This window comes from Periplaneta americana, chromosome 6 (assembly GCF_040183065.1).
Source record: "Periplaneta americana isolate PAMFEO1 chromosome 6, P.americana_PAMFEO1_priV1, whole genome shotgun sequence".
Lineage (NCBI taxonomy): Eukaryota > Metazoa > Arthropoda > Insecta > Blattodea > Blattidae > Periplaneta > Periplaneta americana.
In genome coordinates, this window is record NC_091122.1 from 182907182 (window position 1) to 182922539 (window position 15358).

Below are 15358 nucleotides of genomic sequence, written 5' to 3' on the forward strand. Positions count from 1 at the left end.
CTGTGGCCAAAGGGTATTATGTACGATAATGTGTTATTCTTTATTAGCGATGCTGCCCCTTATATGGTCAAAGCTGGACAAGCATTATCTGTTGTATATCCTAAATTGACTCATTTTACTTGTGTGGCGCATGCATTTCATCGTGTGGCAGAAGTGGTCAGAGACAATTTCCCTAAAGTAGATTTGTTGATTTCATCAGTGAAAAAAGTATTTCTCAAAGCTCCCAGTAGAGTTAACGTGTTGAAAGAAATGTACCCTGAAATTCCATTGCCACCAAAGCCAATTTTAACTAGATGGGGTACATGGCTAGAAGCAGTTGAATATTATGCCGAACATATAGACTCTATTAACAATGTTCTCCTTGCATTGGACTCTGAAGATGCAGTCTCAATTGATACTGCGAAAACAGTTACCTGTGACATAAGTGTGAAGAATGACTTAGCTCACATTCAGCATACATTTTCATGCATCATAAAAACGCTCAAAAGTCTCCAAAATAGGCACCTTTCACTATCTGAAAGTTTTGAAATTATAAATAGTACTGTGGAACAACTGAATCGTGGTAGAGGTAAAGTTGCAGATGCAGTAAGAGCTAAGGTGGACACTGTACTTTCAAAAAACCCTGGATATGAAGAACTACAAAAGGTTGTTGCTGTGATGAGTGGTGAATCAACAGTGAAGATTAACTTGGACTTATCCCCAGCAGACATTGTGAAATTGAATTATGTACCAGTTACTTCTTGTGACGTCGAACGCTCTTTTAGTCAGTATAAATCTATCCTCAGAGACAATAGAAGAAGATTCACTTTTCAGCACTTGAAAGAAATGTTTGTAACCTATTGTTATGGTAACAGACAATAAAAATTGTGTTTTGTTGAAACTACATTGGAAGATAAGGTACGTCCATTATATTTTTTGTTTAGTTTGATTAAAATGTACCAATATTTAACGTACATAGTCATTTTTTTATAATTTTAAGTCCATATTTAATTCCATATTTTGGTAAAAATCCATATTTAATTCCATATTTTGGTAAAAATAACTACATATATATTTACATATTTCATATATTTTTAGTCCATATAAATCCGTTCCCTGTTTATTAATATTAAATGCTAGTACAATTTTGCTAATGAAATTCACAGGAAAACTCTCTGAGCCGCAAATTTACGAAAATTATAAGAAATACTTCATTTTTCGCGAATGAATACATTTGCTTTTGCAACATTTCTGAGCTTAGCATTATTTGCAGAATTTTGAAGGCCATTAAAAGTTGCATAGTGTATTTAAATGTGAACAAACGAAAGTAGATCTGCAATATATTACATTTGCGGTTAAAAGAACTTAATGAGCTAACTCGCTTCATCAAATTTAATTAATTGTGCTTGTACTTCTTTAAACAACAATATCAGTAGTGTTCAAGGCGTTACATTAGGTTTTAACAAATCATGCATTGTATGTACTGACAGAATGTTCTCAAAGTAGGCTATTGAGGTATGGATGTAGGAAATGCAATAAGTGCGATGTTGTAAGATTGACTGCATTTTTTACATGTTGCTATGCTACTATTCAGTGGCATGACGCAAAATTTTGTCAAGGAGGGCATTATTAAAATTATTTACAATTTGCATTATCAGTATTTAACATTTTGTGTTATTATTATTATTATTATTATTATTATTATTATTATTATTATTATTATTATTGAAGTTTTATATGATATTCTTATTGAATTTGGTATTCCCAAGAGACTAGTTCGATTAATTAAAATGTGTCTCAGTGAAACGTACAGCAGAGTTCGTATAGGTCAGTTTCTGTCAGATGCGTTTCCAATTCACTGTGGGCTAAAGCAAGGAGATGCACTATCACCTTTACTTTTTAACTTTGCTCTAGAGTATGCCATTAGGAAAGTTCAGGATAACAGAGAGGGTTTGGAATTGAACGGGTTACATCAGCTGCTTGTCTATGCGGATGACGTGAATATGTTAGGAGAAAATCCACAAACGGTTAGGGAAAACACGGGAATTTTACTGGAAGCAAGTAAAGAGATTGGTTTGGAAGTAAATCCCGAAAAGACAAAGTATATGATTATGTCTCGTGACGAGAATATCGTACGAAATGGAAATATAAAAATTGGAAATTTATCTTTTGAAGAGGTGGAAAAATTCAAATATCTTGGAGCAACAGTAACAAATATAAATGATACTCGGGAGGAAATTAAACACAGAATAAATATGGGAAATGCCTGTTATTATTCTGTTGAGAAGCTTTTATCATCCAATCTGCTGTCGAAAAATCTTAAAGTTAGAATTTATAAAACAGTTATATTACCGGTTGTTCTGTATGATTGTGAAACTTGGACTCTCACTTTGAGAGAGGAACAGAGATTAAGGGTGTTTGAGAATAAGGTGCTTAGGAAAATATTTGGGGCTAAGAGGGATGAAGTTACAGGAGAATGGAGAAAGTTACACAACACAGAACTGCACGCATTGTATTCTTCACCTGACATAATTAGGAACATTAAATCCAGACGTTTGAGATGGGCAGGGCATGTAGCACGTATGGGAGAATCCAGAAATGCATAAAGAGTGTTAGTCGGGAGGCCGGAGGGAAAAAGATCTTTAGGGAGGCCGAGACGTAGATGGGAAGATAATATTAAAATGTATTTGAGGGAGGTGGGATATGATGATAGAGACTGGATTAATCTTGCTCAGGATAGGGACCAATGTCGGGCTTATGTGAGGGCGGCAATGAACCTCCGGGTTCCTTAAAAGCCAGTAAGTAAGTATTATTATTATTATTATTATTATTATTATTATTATTATTATCATTATGAGCTGAGTTTCCACAGGGGGATGTGAAACTAGTTCCGGGAAGAATGTTTGCGACACGTCACGCTACGGCTGTCAAGAAACGTTGTGAACTTTTCACTAACCTCGCGAGAATGACTACGCGACTTTTTGCTAAAAATTGTTTGAGCTTTGCGGTCGCTTAGACATATCAAAGAACCCGGAACGATAATGTGAAGTTTATATTAAAAATATGGACTGTCAAATGCACAAAACGTTAAACGAACGTTTCACAATGAAGTCAGAACTAAAACTTACGAACGGCTGAATACCGCTCTTAAAAAAAAAAGAGTTTAAAATCGACAATGCACAATATTTAACAATACAGTAGAACTTGGTTATAGCGACCTCGTTTTGTGCGACACCTCGCCTATAACGTCAAATATTCTGTGGTCCCAACTAATTCCCCGTAAGACATGCTTTTCTACCTTGCTTAATACGACAAACGCATATGCGTCTACCTCGCATATAACGTCATTTTCAACCTCGGTTTGGAATACAATTTTCTAAGAACCAAAGTATTTTAAGAAATATTTTGCTGAAATCTAACAAATCCTTTACTGTTCCCTGCTATTATAGACCTCTGGAATGCAGGCAGATTCCCCATCCCATTGTAACCTGTCCGAATTCATGCGGTATTAATGGTACCTGGATGCGGCCAGTTTCGACAGGAAGTTTTCACTAGGTGCACGCATTTTAACGCAGTATGGCCACTAAAAGAAGTGAGTGACACTTTAGAAGCCATTACAATTGTGAACATTTTCTATGAAGCTAGGGGAGGGAGCAGTGAAATTGCAACTGAAATAATGAACATAGAATTTAATTTAGAAAGTGTATATTGGGCAAGTAGGAGACAACAGAGTAAAATGACTGATTACTTCACTTCTCAGTAAATAAGTTTGGTGAGTAATGAACAAACTGTTTTAATACAGAATACTGTATTTATAATTGTACATGTATTTTATTGTGTTCATGGTATGCTTAAAAGTGAATGCATAAATCTAAAATAAGCCTAATTATGTATATTATTTTTCATTTTCCACCTCACTAGATTGATAATGTGAATCTCGGTTACTACGACACTCGTTTATAACAACATAATTTTCAAGGTCCCTTGGATGTCGTTATAACCAAGTTCTACTGTATATGCAATGCAGAACTGTCAAAACAATAGGCTATGTTTCACAAGTTAATTATTATAAGTTCGATAGTAGGCGGTAGGTCTCTCTATAATAAAGATAGCATTGTTATAATATTTGAACGTGCTACAGCACAAGGATTATAAGGGATAGGAGGACTGTGCCTATGTCGATATAGATTTTGTTACTCTGATAGTGAAAAATTAGAGAAGGGGTAACGATTATGGATAAAAAAATACTCAAATCTAAATGTATTTTTTTTTTCAAAAAGTTCAAGGGGGCTTTCAAACCCGGTAATCCCCCTCCCCCCATTGCATGCACCCCTGCTACTATTGTAAGTGCCAGAATCAATTGAAAGTCACTCACTTTACACCCATCAGACAACACACTTGGTCTGATTCCTTCTGTGCTGAACTCGACTTCATTCTCCCCCAACAGCTTGATTGCCATGTCATGGTTGTTCGTCTTCAGGTTGAACCAGGCAGCTGAGTTGATGCAGGTGTAAGTGAAGTTCTGGTACGCCTCTTGACTTAGTAGCCTTAGGAACGTCATTTGTACCACGCCTATCGTTTCGTAGGTTATCTGAAAAACAAAACCAGTAGTAGCGGAAGTAACGGCAAAAATGCTTACAAATTGTTTCAAAGCGAACAAAATTAAATGCATTTATATGTTTGCTAATTTTGTTGTTGATGATTATGAAGAAGAAAAAGAAGAAATATGTTGTTGAAGACAGCCTATGATTCTAGAACCAGATAAGGGCCACACAATAAATTGTAGGATTTCTTAGTGAGAAGACACATCACAGATTTCTTACGCTCTGTAGTATATTTATGTATAACTTATAAGTTAACTCCTCATCATTATAGTCATCTTTTATTATCATAATTCTCCACAGCATATCACTGTAGCTCTCTCTTTCGCCTCCTTACTAACATACAGTAAAAACACATTTTACATGCAATATTAATGTTGTCTTTTAACTTCCAACTGCATATTTTTAAGTGTTTGAAAAGGGAATAGAAAACATTGATAAGTAACAGAACTTAAAATTGAATGTTTATATATAAGGTGAACCATAAATAATGTCATTAATTTCAGGGCGTTATTCTTTGAGATACGGTATTATAAACAAAAACGTTTAGTATCTTTGCTTGTTTTTGCTTCCTTTTACAGTTAAAAATTATTTTATATTACACATTTTATAGCGTATTTTGGGAAGGTCATTCATTTAATTTAAGAGAGCAGTGTATTATGATAATAAACGATTGAAAGAATTTTAGTTTTGTCCTATATATGTCAAAAATTTTTTGATCCGAACAAATGTACCTACTTACTTACTTACAAATGGCTTTTAAGGAACCCGGAGGTTCATTGCCGCCCTCACATAAGCCCGCCAGCGGTCCCTATCCTGTGCAAGATTAATCCAGTCTCTATCATCATACCCCACCTCCCTCAAATCCATTTTAATATTATCCTCCCGTCTACGTCTCGGCCTTCCTAAAGGTCTTTTTCCCTCCGGTCTCCCAACTAACACTCTATATGCATTTCTGGATTCGCCCATACGTGCTACATGCCCTGCCCATCTCAAACGTCTGGATTTAATGTTCCTAATTATGTCAGGTGAAGAATACAATGCGTGCAGTTCTGCGTTGTGTAACTTTCTCCATTCTCCTGTAACTTCATCCCTCTTAGCTCCAAATATTTTCCTAAGCACCTTATTCTCAAACACCCTTAACCTATGTTCCTCTCTCAGAGTGAGAGTCCAAGTTTCACAACCATACAGAAGAACCGGTAATATAACTGTTTTATAAATTCTAACTTTCAGATTTTTTGACAGCAGACTGGATGATAAGAGCTTCTGAACCGAATAATAACACGCATTTCCCATATTTATTCTGCGTTTAATTTCCTCCCGAGTGTCATTTATATTTGTTAACAAACAAATGTAACATTTTAAAATTCCCTTTTCAGAACGAAAAGTTACATTTGTTGAGATAAAATTTCTGCACATTAAAATTCGTTTTATAATTTATTATCATAATACTCTGCTCTCCTAAATTGACTGAGCATATTGGGAATTAAAACAATGACTTTCTCAAAACACGCCATGTAATGTTTCATATAAAACAATTTTTATCTCAGAAAGGAAGCAAAAAACGAGCAGAATTGTATTAAAATTTTTTTGTTCGAAATGTCTCAAAGAATAACCCATTGAAATTAATGGCATTACTTATGATTCACCTTGAAGATACTCTTTTCTATATTTGTCAATGCAGTATTTCATTCTTATAATAATTTAACGTACCCGTATTTAATTAATGTACCTTTCGTTCACTTCAAGTTACTGTGAGGGAAGAGCAGATAGTCTGCATTCCTTCTACTCGCTATGGTTTGTTTATTTTGGTACTACTGAACTGACAAAACAAACTACAGCTCTGCATCGTTTTGGGTATACAGTTTGTTTACTCCCAGACCGCGGAGCAACAGCTATATGATGACGTAACTTATCCTACCCGAGTAATCACAATGAAAATTAAACATAACGTAAGCGTTAACTTAAAAATGTAAACGTTACGGTAAAATCAAGAAGTCATACCATCATTCACGATGGGAACATAAATATAACCGCAAAGATACTTGGTAACCATGGAAACATAACAACGACGCCATTTCCTCATATTCTGTCGTATACTTCAGCGGTCCACGATTGTGTTCTGTTTGCAAATCACGTAAGCATAAGCATGAAAGTTTGGAGTTCGCAAACTTTCATGTTAACATCTTACGGTAATGTTTATGTCAATTCTCATGTGAATCATTGTGAATGATCCCATTTGGTAGCCTGGGCGCAAACGTCTGTGTTTATGTTACGGTTATGTTTAATTTTCATTGTGAATGGATGAAAATTAAACATAACGTAAGCGTTACCTTAAGAATGCAAGCGTTACGATAAAATCAAGAAGCCATCATTCACGATGGGAACATAAACATAACGGCAAACATAGTTCGTAACCATGGAAACATAACAAGGACGCCATTTCCTCATATTCTGTCGTATACTTCAGCGCTCCACGATTGTGTTCTGTTTGCAAATCACGCAAGCATAAGCATGAAAGTTTGTAGTTTGCAAACTTTCATGTTAACGTCTTACGGTAATGTTTATGTCAATGCTTATGTCAATCGTTGTGAATGATCCCATTTGGTAGCCTGGGCGCAAACGTCTGTGTTTATGTTACGGTTATGTTTAATTTTCATTGTGAATGGATGAAAATTAAACATAACGTAAGCGTTACCTTAAGAATGCAAGCGTTACGATAAAATCAAGAAGCCATCATTCACGATGGGAACATAAACATAACGGCAAACATAGTTCGTAACCATGGAAACATAACAAGGACGCCATTTCCTCATATTCTGTCGTATACTTCAGCGCTCCACGATTGTGTTCTGTTTGCAAATCACGCAAGCATAAGCATGAAAGTTTGTAGTTTGCAAATTTTCATGTTAACGTCTTACGGTAATGTTTATGTCAGTGCTTATGTGAATCATTGTGAATGATCCCATTTGGTAGCCTGGGCGCAAACTTCTGCGTTTATGTTACGGTTATGTTTAATTTTCATTGTGAATGGGCCTTAAAGTGAGGTCAAGAATTAACTGAGCCCTTGTCCGACCCCTGCTCATCTCTGATTTCAGTTCAGCTATTTCTGAATTAAGTTAAGAGGTGCTGAATTTACAACCATTTTGAAATGTATGAATTAATTCTTTTCATGGTTAACATATACAACAGTAAAGCACTCTGCATTCTATTTGTCAGAGAATCTGGTTTTGATTCACATGAAGCAATTCAGATTGTTACTGCTCACCCTGAAGCCGCCCCTCAGGTTGGAGTACCAGTCGTTCTTGTCGCCCTCCTTCCTCCAGGGGATGTTGGGCATGTGGCTGGAGTGCATGTCCGGGAACACGCACGTCTCCCCGCTGCCCGTCATGTTGCAGTACACGAACACAGCGTCGTCCGACATGCCCAAGTTGGGGTCGATCCAATACCAGCCTGGAATAAGGATTTCAGACAATGTCAAGATCAGCAGATTGCTTTACATGGAGCAGGGATTCCATCACCTACTGTGACAAGGGTTTTCACCTTTCAAGAGCTGCTGGGCTGGAGGAGTCCCTCATCCACAACAACCGAGGGATAAATCGTTTTTTTTTTTAATTCAGTCTACTTTATATCTGACAAATGAAAACAGTCAATATAAAACTATATTTCCCATTTAAAAGTAATTTTATCCACTTTGATTATGTAATGTGGACTTTACATCACTAATAAAAATGTAAACACATTCATTACGGAACTAGTTAGGTAATGAAACTACTATTACGCAACTAGAAAGGTAATAATACTTCTATTACGCAACTAGTTAGGTAATGATACTTCTATTACGCAACTAGTTAGGTAATGATACTTCTATTATGCACTAGTTAGGTGATGATACTTATATTACGCACTAGTTAGGTGATGATACTTCTATTACGCAACTAGTTAGATAATAATATTTCTATTACGCAACTAGTTAGATATTAATACTTCTATTACGCAACTAGTTAGGTAATAATATTTCTATTACGCAGCTAGTTAGGTAATGATACTTCTATTACGCAACTAGTTAGGTAATAATACTTCTGTTACGCAACTAGTTAGGTAGTAATGCTTCTATTACACAACTAGTTAGGTAATAATACTTCTATTACGCAGCTAGTTAGGTAATAATACTTCTATTACGCAGCTAGTTAGGTAATAATACTTCTATTATGCACTAGTTAGGTAATGATACTTCTATTATGCACTAGTTAGGTGATGATACTTATATTACGCACTTGTTAGGTGATGATACTTCTATTACGCAACTAGTTAGATATTAATACTTCTATTACGCATAGTTAGGTGATGATACTTCCATTACGCAACTAGTTAGATATTAATACGCAACTAGTTAGGTAATAATACTTCTATTACGCAGCTAGTTAGGTAATAATACTTCTATTACGCAACTAGTTAGGTAATAATACTTCTGTTACGCAACTAGTTAGGTAATGATATTTATAAACATTAACAACAATATCTTCACAATTTGTTATAGTAAACATTCTATGCTCAAAATGGACTATGGAACTGATTCCTGAAGCGCGGTTCATTAGTCGTGAATCACCCTGTATACAGTACTGTAGGTTTCGAAATATTGAAAATATTTTACGTTTATAAAAATGATAGAAATATGCACTTGTGTGCAACATAAAACCATGCTTAATGAAGTAAAAAATTTATAATCCGAATGTATAATGTGTCAACATATACCGGTAGTTATAGGTACCTTCCATGAAAAAGTATGCCCTAATTCTTATCTAAGAAGTCTTAGAGAAACTGTTTCCAACATAATGTATAATAGTTATTTCTCTGATTCTCTCCTATGTGCTTATGGATTTGTTTTGTGGAGTTGCAGTTGTGCTACTTACCGTCTTTAAATTGCGGATGCCCGTAGAATAGGTCCTTACAGGTCCTTACGGGATGCTCTCTTGTGCCAACAGGTTTCCTTATTCTGTCAAGGTCCTGCCGCATTGTATAAATTGAGCTGTACATGTCTAGGAATTTGCCACCGAGATCCTCTTTGGCATCTCCTTTCTTAGATTTGTTCTTCTTGTTTGCATCTTTAGATACATCATCCGTTTGGTCATCGCTGAAAGTAGTAAACGCACGTATTTCCAAGCTTTAGTTGAAAGTTCAGCTGTCAAGGTAGAGTACCTACGTTAGATAACATTGATGTTACTTATTTCTAAGTGAAAATGCTACACTGCGCATGCTCCGAGTCGAAAGTTTTGAGTTACATATTGACGAGATACTCCCTTCACTTTTCTATTTAAATATTACATATCTATGCTGGCAAATGTACAGCTTCAAATACTTGGGGTGTACTACAAGCTGTAACATGAGCTGCTGCCAGGAAGTCAAAAGGAGGATAGCAATGGCCAAGGAAGCTTTTAATAGAAAAAGGAGCATCTTCTGCGGAACTGTGGAAAAATAACTGAGGAAGAGATTACTGATGTGCTTTGTATGGAGTGTGGCATTGTGTGTGACAGAAACGTGGACCTTACGATGAAGTGAAGAGAAGCGACTAGAAGCATTTGAAATGTGGATATGGAGAAGAATGGAGCGTGTGAAATGGACAGACAGAATAAGAAATGAAGCTGTGTTGGAAACAGTGGGTGAAGAAAGAATGATGCTGAAACTGATCAGGAAGAGGAAAAGGAATTGGTTGGGTCACTGGCTGAGAAGAAACTGCCTACTGAAGGATGCACTGGAAGAAATGGTGAACGGGAGAAGAGTTCTGGCAGAAGAAGAAATAATAGACGACATATGGATCATATACGAAGACTAAGAGGAAAACAGAAAATAGGAAAGATTTGAGAATGCTGGGTTTGCAGTGAACGACTTGCCCTTGGGTAGAACACTTATGTATGTATATCTATGCTGAGAAGGAATTGAAAATAATAATAATAATAATAATAATAATAATAATAATAATAATAATAATAATAATAATACATTTATTTATTCTCGTGTGTTAAGGCCATCAGGCTATTTACGTCCAAACTAACTTTACTTGCTTGAAGTATAATTCCCGTGTCTTCCCCAACACTTTGTGGATTTTCTCCTAACATATTCACGTCGGCTTAACTATAAGTAGGATACATATCTCACAAGTGTTCATGTCCCTCGGCGTTAGTAAAGGAAATTATGGGAAAACAGCTGAACGGATTTTAATGAATGACCCCTCATTTTGAAGCTTGGCAGCTAAGGATATGCAGAAAAATAGTAGTTTTGAGTGGAACATCAGTTTACTTACATAATTTCCCTATTTTCCAAAAATCATCTGTCGTCAGTTGTGAGGACTAATTGATTTTTAGGTCCACACCTGTGGAGTAACGGTCAGCGCGTCTGGCCGCGAAACCAGGTGGCCCGAGTTCGATTCCCGGTCGGGGAAAGTTACCTGGTTGAGGTTTTTTTTCGGGGTTTTCCCTCAACCCAATATGAGAAAATGCTGGGTAACGTTCGGTGCTGGACCCCGAACTCATTTCACTGCCATTATCACCTTCATCTCATTGAGACGCTAAATAACCAAAGATGTTGATAAAGCGTCGTAAAATAATGTACTAAAAATGATTTTTAGAAGAAGACAAAACACATTCTAAAATAACACGAAAGCAAGGTTGCTCAGATTCTCTGACATCATAATGCCAGTAGGTCGATCTTCATTTGTGTACTTTTCTGAGAACATCTTATAACGTCTTATACAACTTATAAGGAATTTACAGCTCTCATTCTCTGTTTTGTAATTTTCTGAGTATAGCTGTGTATTGGTTATTAAAAACTACAAATCTTAAGAAGATTTGATGACATTATTACCATTAAAAATGAAATATTGCAATTAATGCCATGGTTTAAGTATTTGTCAGGAATGATACATATTAATGCTATATTATTGACGAGCCACTAGTATGTATTTTTTATTTTATTGGGTTATTTTACGACACTGTATCAACATCTAGGTTATTTAGCGTCTGAATGAAATGAAGGTGATAATGCCGGTGAAATGAGTCCGGGGTCCAGCACCGAAAGTTACCCAGCATTTGCTCGTATTGGGTTGAGGGAAAACCCCGGAAAAAACCTCAACTAGGTAACTTGCCCCGACCGGGATTCGAACCCGGGCCACCTGGTTTCGCGGCCAGACGCGCTGACCGTTACTCCTCAGGTGTGGACTCTAGTATGTAGGCCTATATAAATATGTCAACATTGATTATGATCTGTGGGTTTATTTTTCGCAGTAGAACGAAAGAATGCTATTTGACCGGAAGTGAGACTCACTCGGTGGTCGAGGTGGCGGTTGGGGCGGCCCTCTTCTTCCGCTCGGTGTCCCTCTGGAACAGCAGCTCTGGAGGGAGCAGGGGCGCCTCCCCTGGGGGGCCGGGCGGCCCCGGCGGACCTGCTGGTCCTTGTTCACCCTTGATCCCCGCCACGCCCTCCGAGCCCTTCGGCCCTGGAGGTCCTTCCAAACCAGGCAGTCCAGGCGGGCCGTCACTGCCCTTCTGACCCTGAGGTCCTGTCGGCCCCTGTAATGAAGCAAGAGGGCATTCAAGCTGGCAACACCGCAACTTGAGAATTTATTACCCAATCTGCAGCTGGACTATATTGAAATATGTTATATAATTTGAAAGTGCCTCTTAAATTGAGTCATGAAACACGGAGTGTGTGCTTCAGGCATGATGGAATCTATAAAACTCGGGAAGTGTGCATTAAATTCGTATAATCGGGCTAAGTGTTGCATTTAGACACAGAATGATGTGAACTATTACCTCCGTAACGACCAGATGTGAAGATTTGAGAATTCGGTGACCTTTCTAATGAAATGTTTGTTATCTAGAGGCTGTTACAAAATTCAACAAACAAAAATCGTCTGACCTGTATAATAAATGAAAGCCACGAGTGTTGTAGATTATACAGTGAAACCTCTGTATTTGGACACCTCATTATATTGGACACCGGACAAATTTGTATGCTTTTACATCCCCAATATATCCTCTATGTTGGACACCTCTCAGTCCTGGAAGCTGGACATCCTTTATAGTTCTATCTGGTTCCCGCTTGAAATATCTGATCAGTTGATAACTCAAGTCTCAGAACACTTTTCTCTCGTATCCGTGTTCTCTCACGTCAACCTAACACTAAGACACGATATATGACAAAATACAAACAAAAACACACTAAATGTATTGCCACGCGACATAAATGAAATGTATAGTCAAACAGCTCGTAAAGTGCAGTGACGCTGATTGGATATTGCAGTCACATGACCCTCATTGGTACAAGGCGCGACTCCTAGCTCATCGCACAGCCTGACATGTTACTTCAACAATAGGGAGTTTTCGCGCCCTCTTGGTCCGCTGAACGGTTAACGCTATGTTGACGTCATTGATGAAAAAGCCAATCAGAGTCATTCATCTCACGTTTTTTCAATAATGGACCACTGTCTCTAGGCAGATAACGTGGAAGTGAACGAAGTTTACCGTAAGCCTAATTCAGTGTTAAAACATGGCATCTTGTTTGAGATTTACCACTGATGATATGTAACTATTTAGAACAGCTTAAGATGGCTAAATTATTAAGGCCGAAACACAAGAAGGTTCAGGAAAGAATTTTTCGTTGAGATTCTAATAGACAAAAGGTTGAGTCGTGAGTACTCCGCCAAGCGAAAACGCTCCTTTGTTTAACTCGCCGTAACTCGGAAACCAGTAAAGATTTTGTGTAGGGAACGCTTTAAAAAGTAATTTCCATTCTTTCTCAATATTTCTCTCGCTTTGACCCCTCCATCAATCCTGTAAAATAAAAAAGTTTGTCGCTTACAAAGTTTTGAAGGTGTAAATGTCTATTCTGAACAGATCACATCGAAGTTAGTATTTTTTCTCACTTTTCAAAAAGATTTTCATTTCGATTTTTTTATGATTTCCTTAGACATTGAGCTTACTTACTTACAAATGGCTTTTAAGGAACCCAAAGGTTCATTGCCGCCCTCGTATAAGCCCGCCATCGGTCCCTATCCTGTGCAAGATTAATCCAGTCTCTATCATCATATCCCACCTCCTTCAAATCTATTTTAATATTATCCTCCCATCTACGTCTCGGCCTCCCTAAAGGTCTTTTTCCCTCCGGTCTCCCAACTAACACTCTATATGCATTTCTGGATTCGCCCATACATGCTACATGCCCTGCCCATCTCAAATGTCTGTATTTAATGTTCCTAATTATGTCAGGTGAAGAATATTGACATTGAGCTATCAATTAAAAACGTTACAGTGCGATTGGTTGACTATCAATGGAGCTACGAAATGAAAAATGTTTAACGGAGCGGGAAATATCGTATAATAGATCCTTACGTTAAAGGAATACCTGCACCGATACCTTACGATTCTTTCCGAAGTTTTACGAACGTGAACATACGTCACTACTGACGTCAACATAGCGTTAACCGTTTAGTGGATCAGGAAGGTGCGAAAACTCTCTATTTCCACACTGCAATGTAAGCGAATTGAGCCACACATAGGCCTATCTGAAGAAAAATAACACTGCTTCTCTAGAAATTTTGAACTATTTTCCCAGTACACTAGATTCTACGGTACACGCCCTAGAAATTTGACAGCAGAATTTTGTAACGTCCTGTACTTGCACATCAAAAGTCAACTGCTTCTTCGGTTTATTGCTGTACTTTATAGCCGCTGGCTATGACTGTGTGGCAGTAAAGAAGACGGGATGGGGTCGCTGTTGGGCGACACATGTTGCTACATCAGATGGCCACTGTGATTATAACTTTTATACATTTTGCTTCATTTGATTAATTCTTTCTTAAATATGCAGTTAAGTTGTTTGAAGCAGTGGACTCCAAATCAATGTCACATGATTGTGCCTACAGCCTTAGTGATACACGATGAATATTAAAAAGTCTAAAGGTGACGGGCAAATTTTTGTGAGTTGACAAGTAAATATTAAACTGATAGATACTTTTCTTCTCTCTTCATCTAGTCCAGTATTAGACGTCGTTCGTCTATTACGGCCACAATCCATCGCCATTGCTCCAAAGTGTTGATCGTCTTCTTTGATACTCTCCTGTCGTTCATTCGGACAACACGTTCTTTCCAGGATATTCTAACTGATGTACAGTTACTCAAAGATCGGGCCGTTGGAATATTCGAAATTCCAGATAAAGACACTGCGCATGATCAGAATCTCAGAGCACAGATACACAAGACAACGCGTAGTTGGGTTACTCGAATTCACTCTGTTTGGTTTGTTGTTGGAACTCGTCCTGAAACTCACTTGAAAAACTGTAAGAAAATGTTAATTTTCTGTACATTGTACGAAATGGAAATATAAAAATTGGAAATTTATCTTTTGAAGAGGTGGAGAAGTTCAAATATCTTGGAGCAACAGTAACAAAAATATAAATGACACTCGGGAGGAAATTAAACGCAGAATAAATATGGGAAATGCCTGTTATTATTCGGTTGAGAAGCTTTTATCATCCAGTCTGCTGTCAAAAAATCTGAAAGTTAGAATTTATAAAACAGTTATGTTACCGGTTGTTCTTTATGGTTGTGAAACTTGGACTCTCACTTTGAGAGAGGGACATATGCTAAGGATGTTTGAGAATAAGGTGCTTAGGAAAATATTTGGGGCTAAGAGGGATGAAGTTACAGGAGAATGGAGAAAGTTACACAACACAGAACTGCACGCATTGTATTCTTCACCTGACATAATTAGGAACATTAAAT

General features: G+C 37.2%; 2 protein-coding genes across 3 annotated transcripts in view; one reads left to right on the forward strand and one right to left on the reverse strand.

Moving 5' to 3' along the window:
- Positions 1–11995, forward strand: part of GABA-B-R1 (gamma-aminobutyric acid type B receptor subunit 1) — a 163837-nt gene extending 151842 nt beyond the window's left edge. Inside the window, exon 17 of the mRNA XM_069829698.1 lies at positions 11861–11995. Within this exon, the coding sequence (XP_069685799.1) occupies positions 11861–11883 (23 nt within the window). The 3' untranslated portion in view covers positions 11884–11995. The remainder of the gene's footprint in view (positions 1–11860) is intronic.
- LOC138702111 (collagen alpha-1(XI) chain-like) overlaps positions 1–15358 on the reverse strand; it is a 210498-nt gene that overhangs the window by 2885 nt on the left and 192255 nt on the right. For both annotated transcript variants that reach the window (XM_069829693.1, XM_069829692.1), the window contains exons 25-28: positions 11901–12145; positions 9494–9714; positions 7849–8033; positions 4355–4570 (exon numbers count right to left, since the gene is read on the reverse strand). In XM_069829693.1, coding sequence (XP_069685794.1) covers positions 4355–4570; positions 7849–8033; positions 9494–9714; positions 11901–12145 — 867 coding nt within the window. The remainder of the gene's footprint in view (positions 1–4354; positions 4571–7848; positions 8034–9493; positions 9715–11900; positions 12146–15358) is intronic.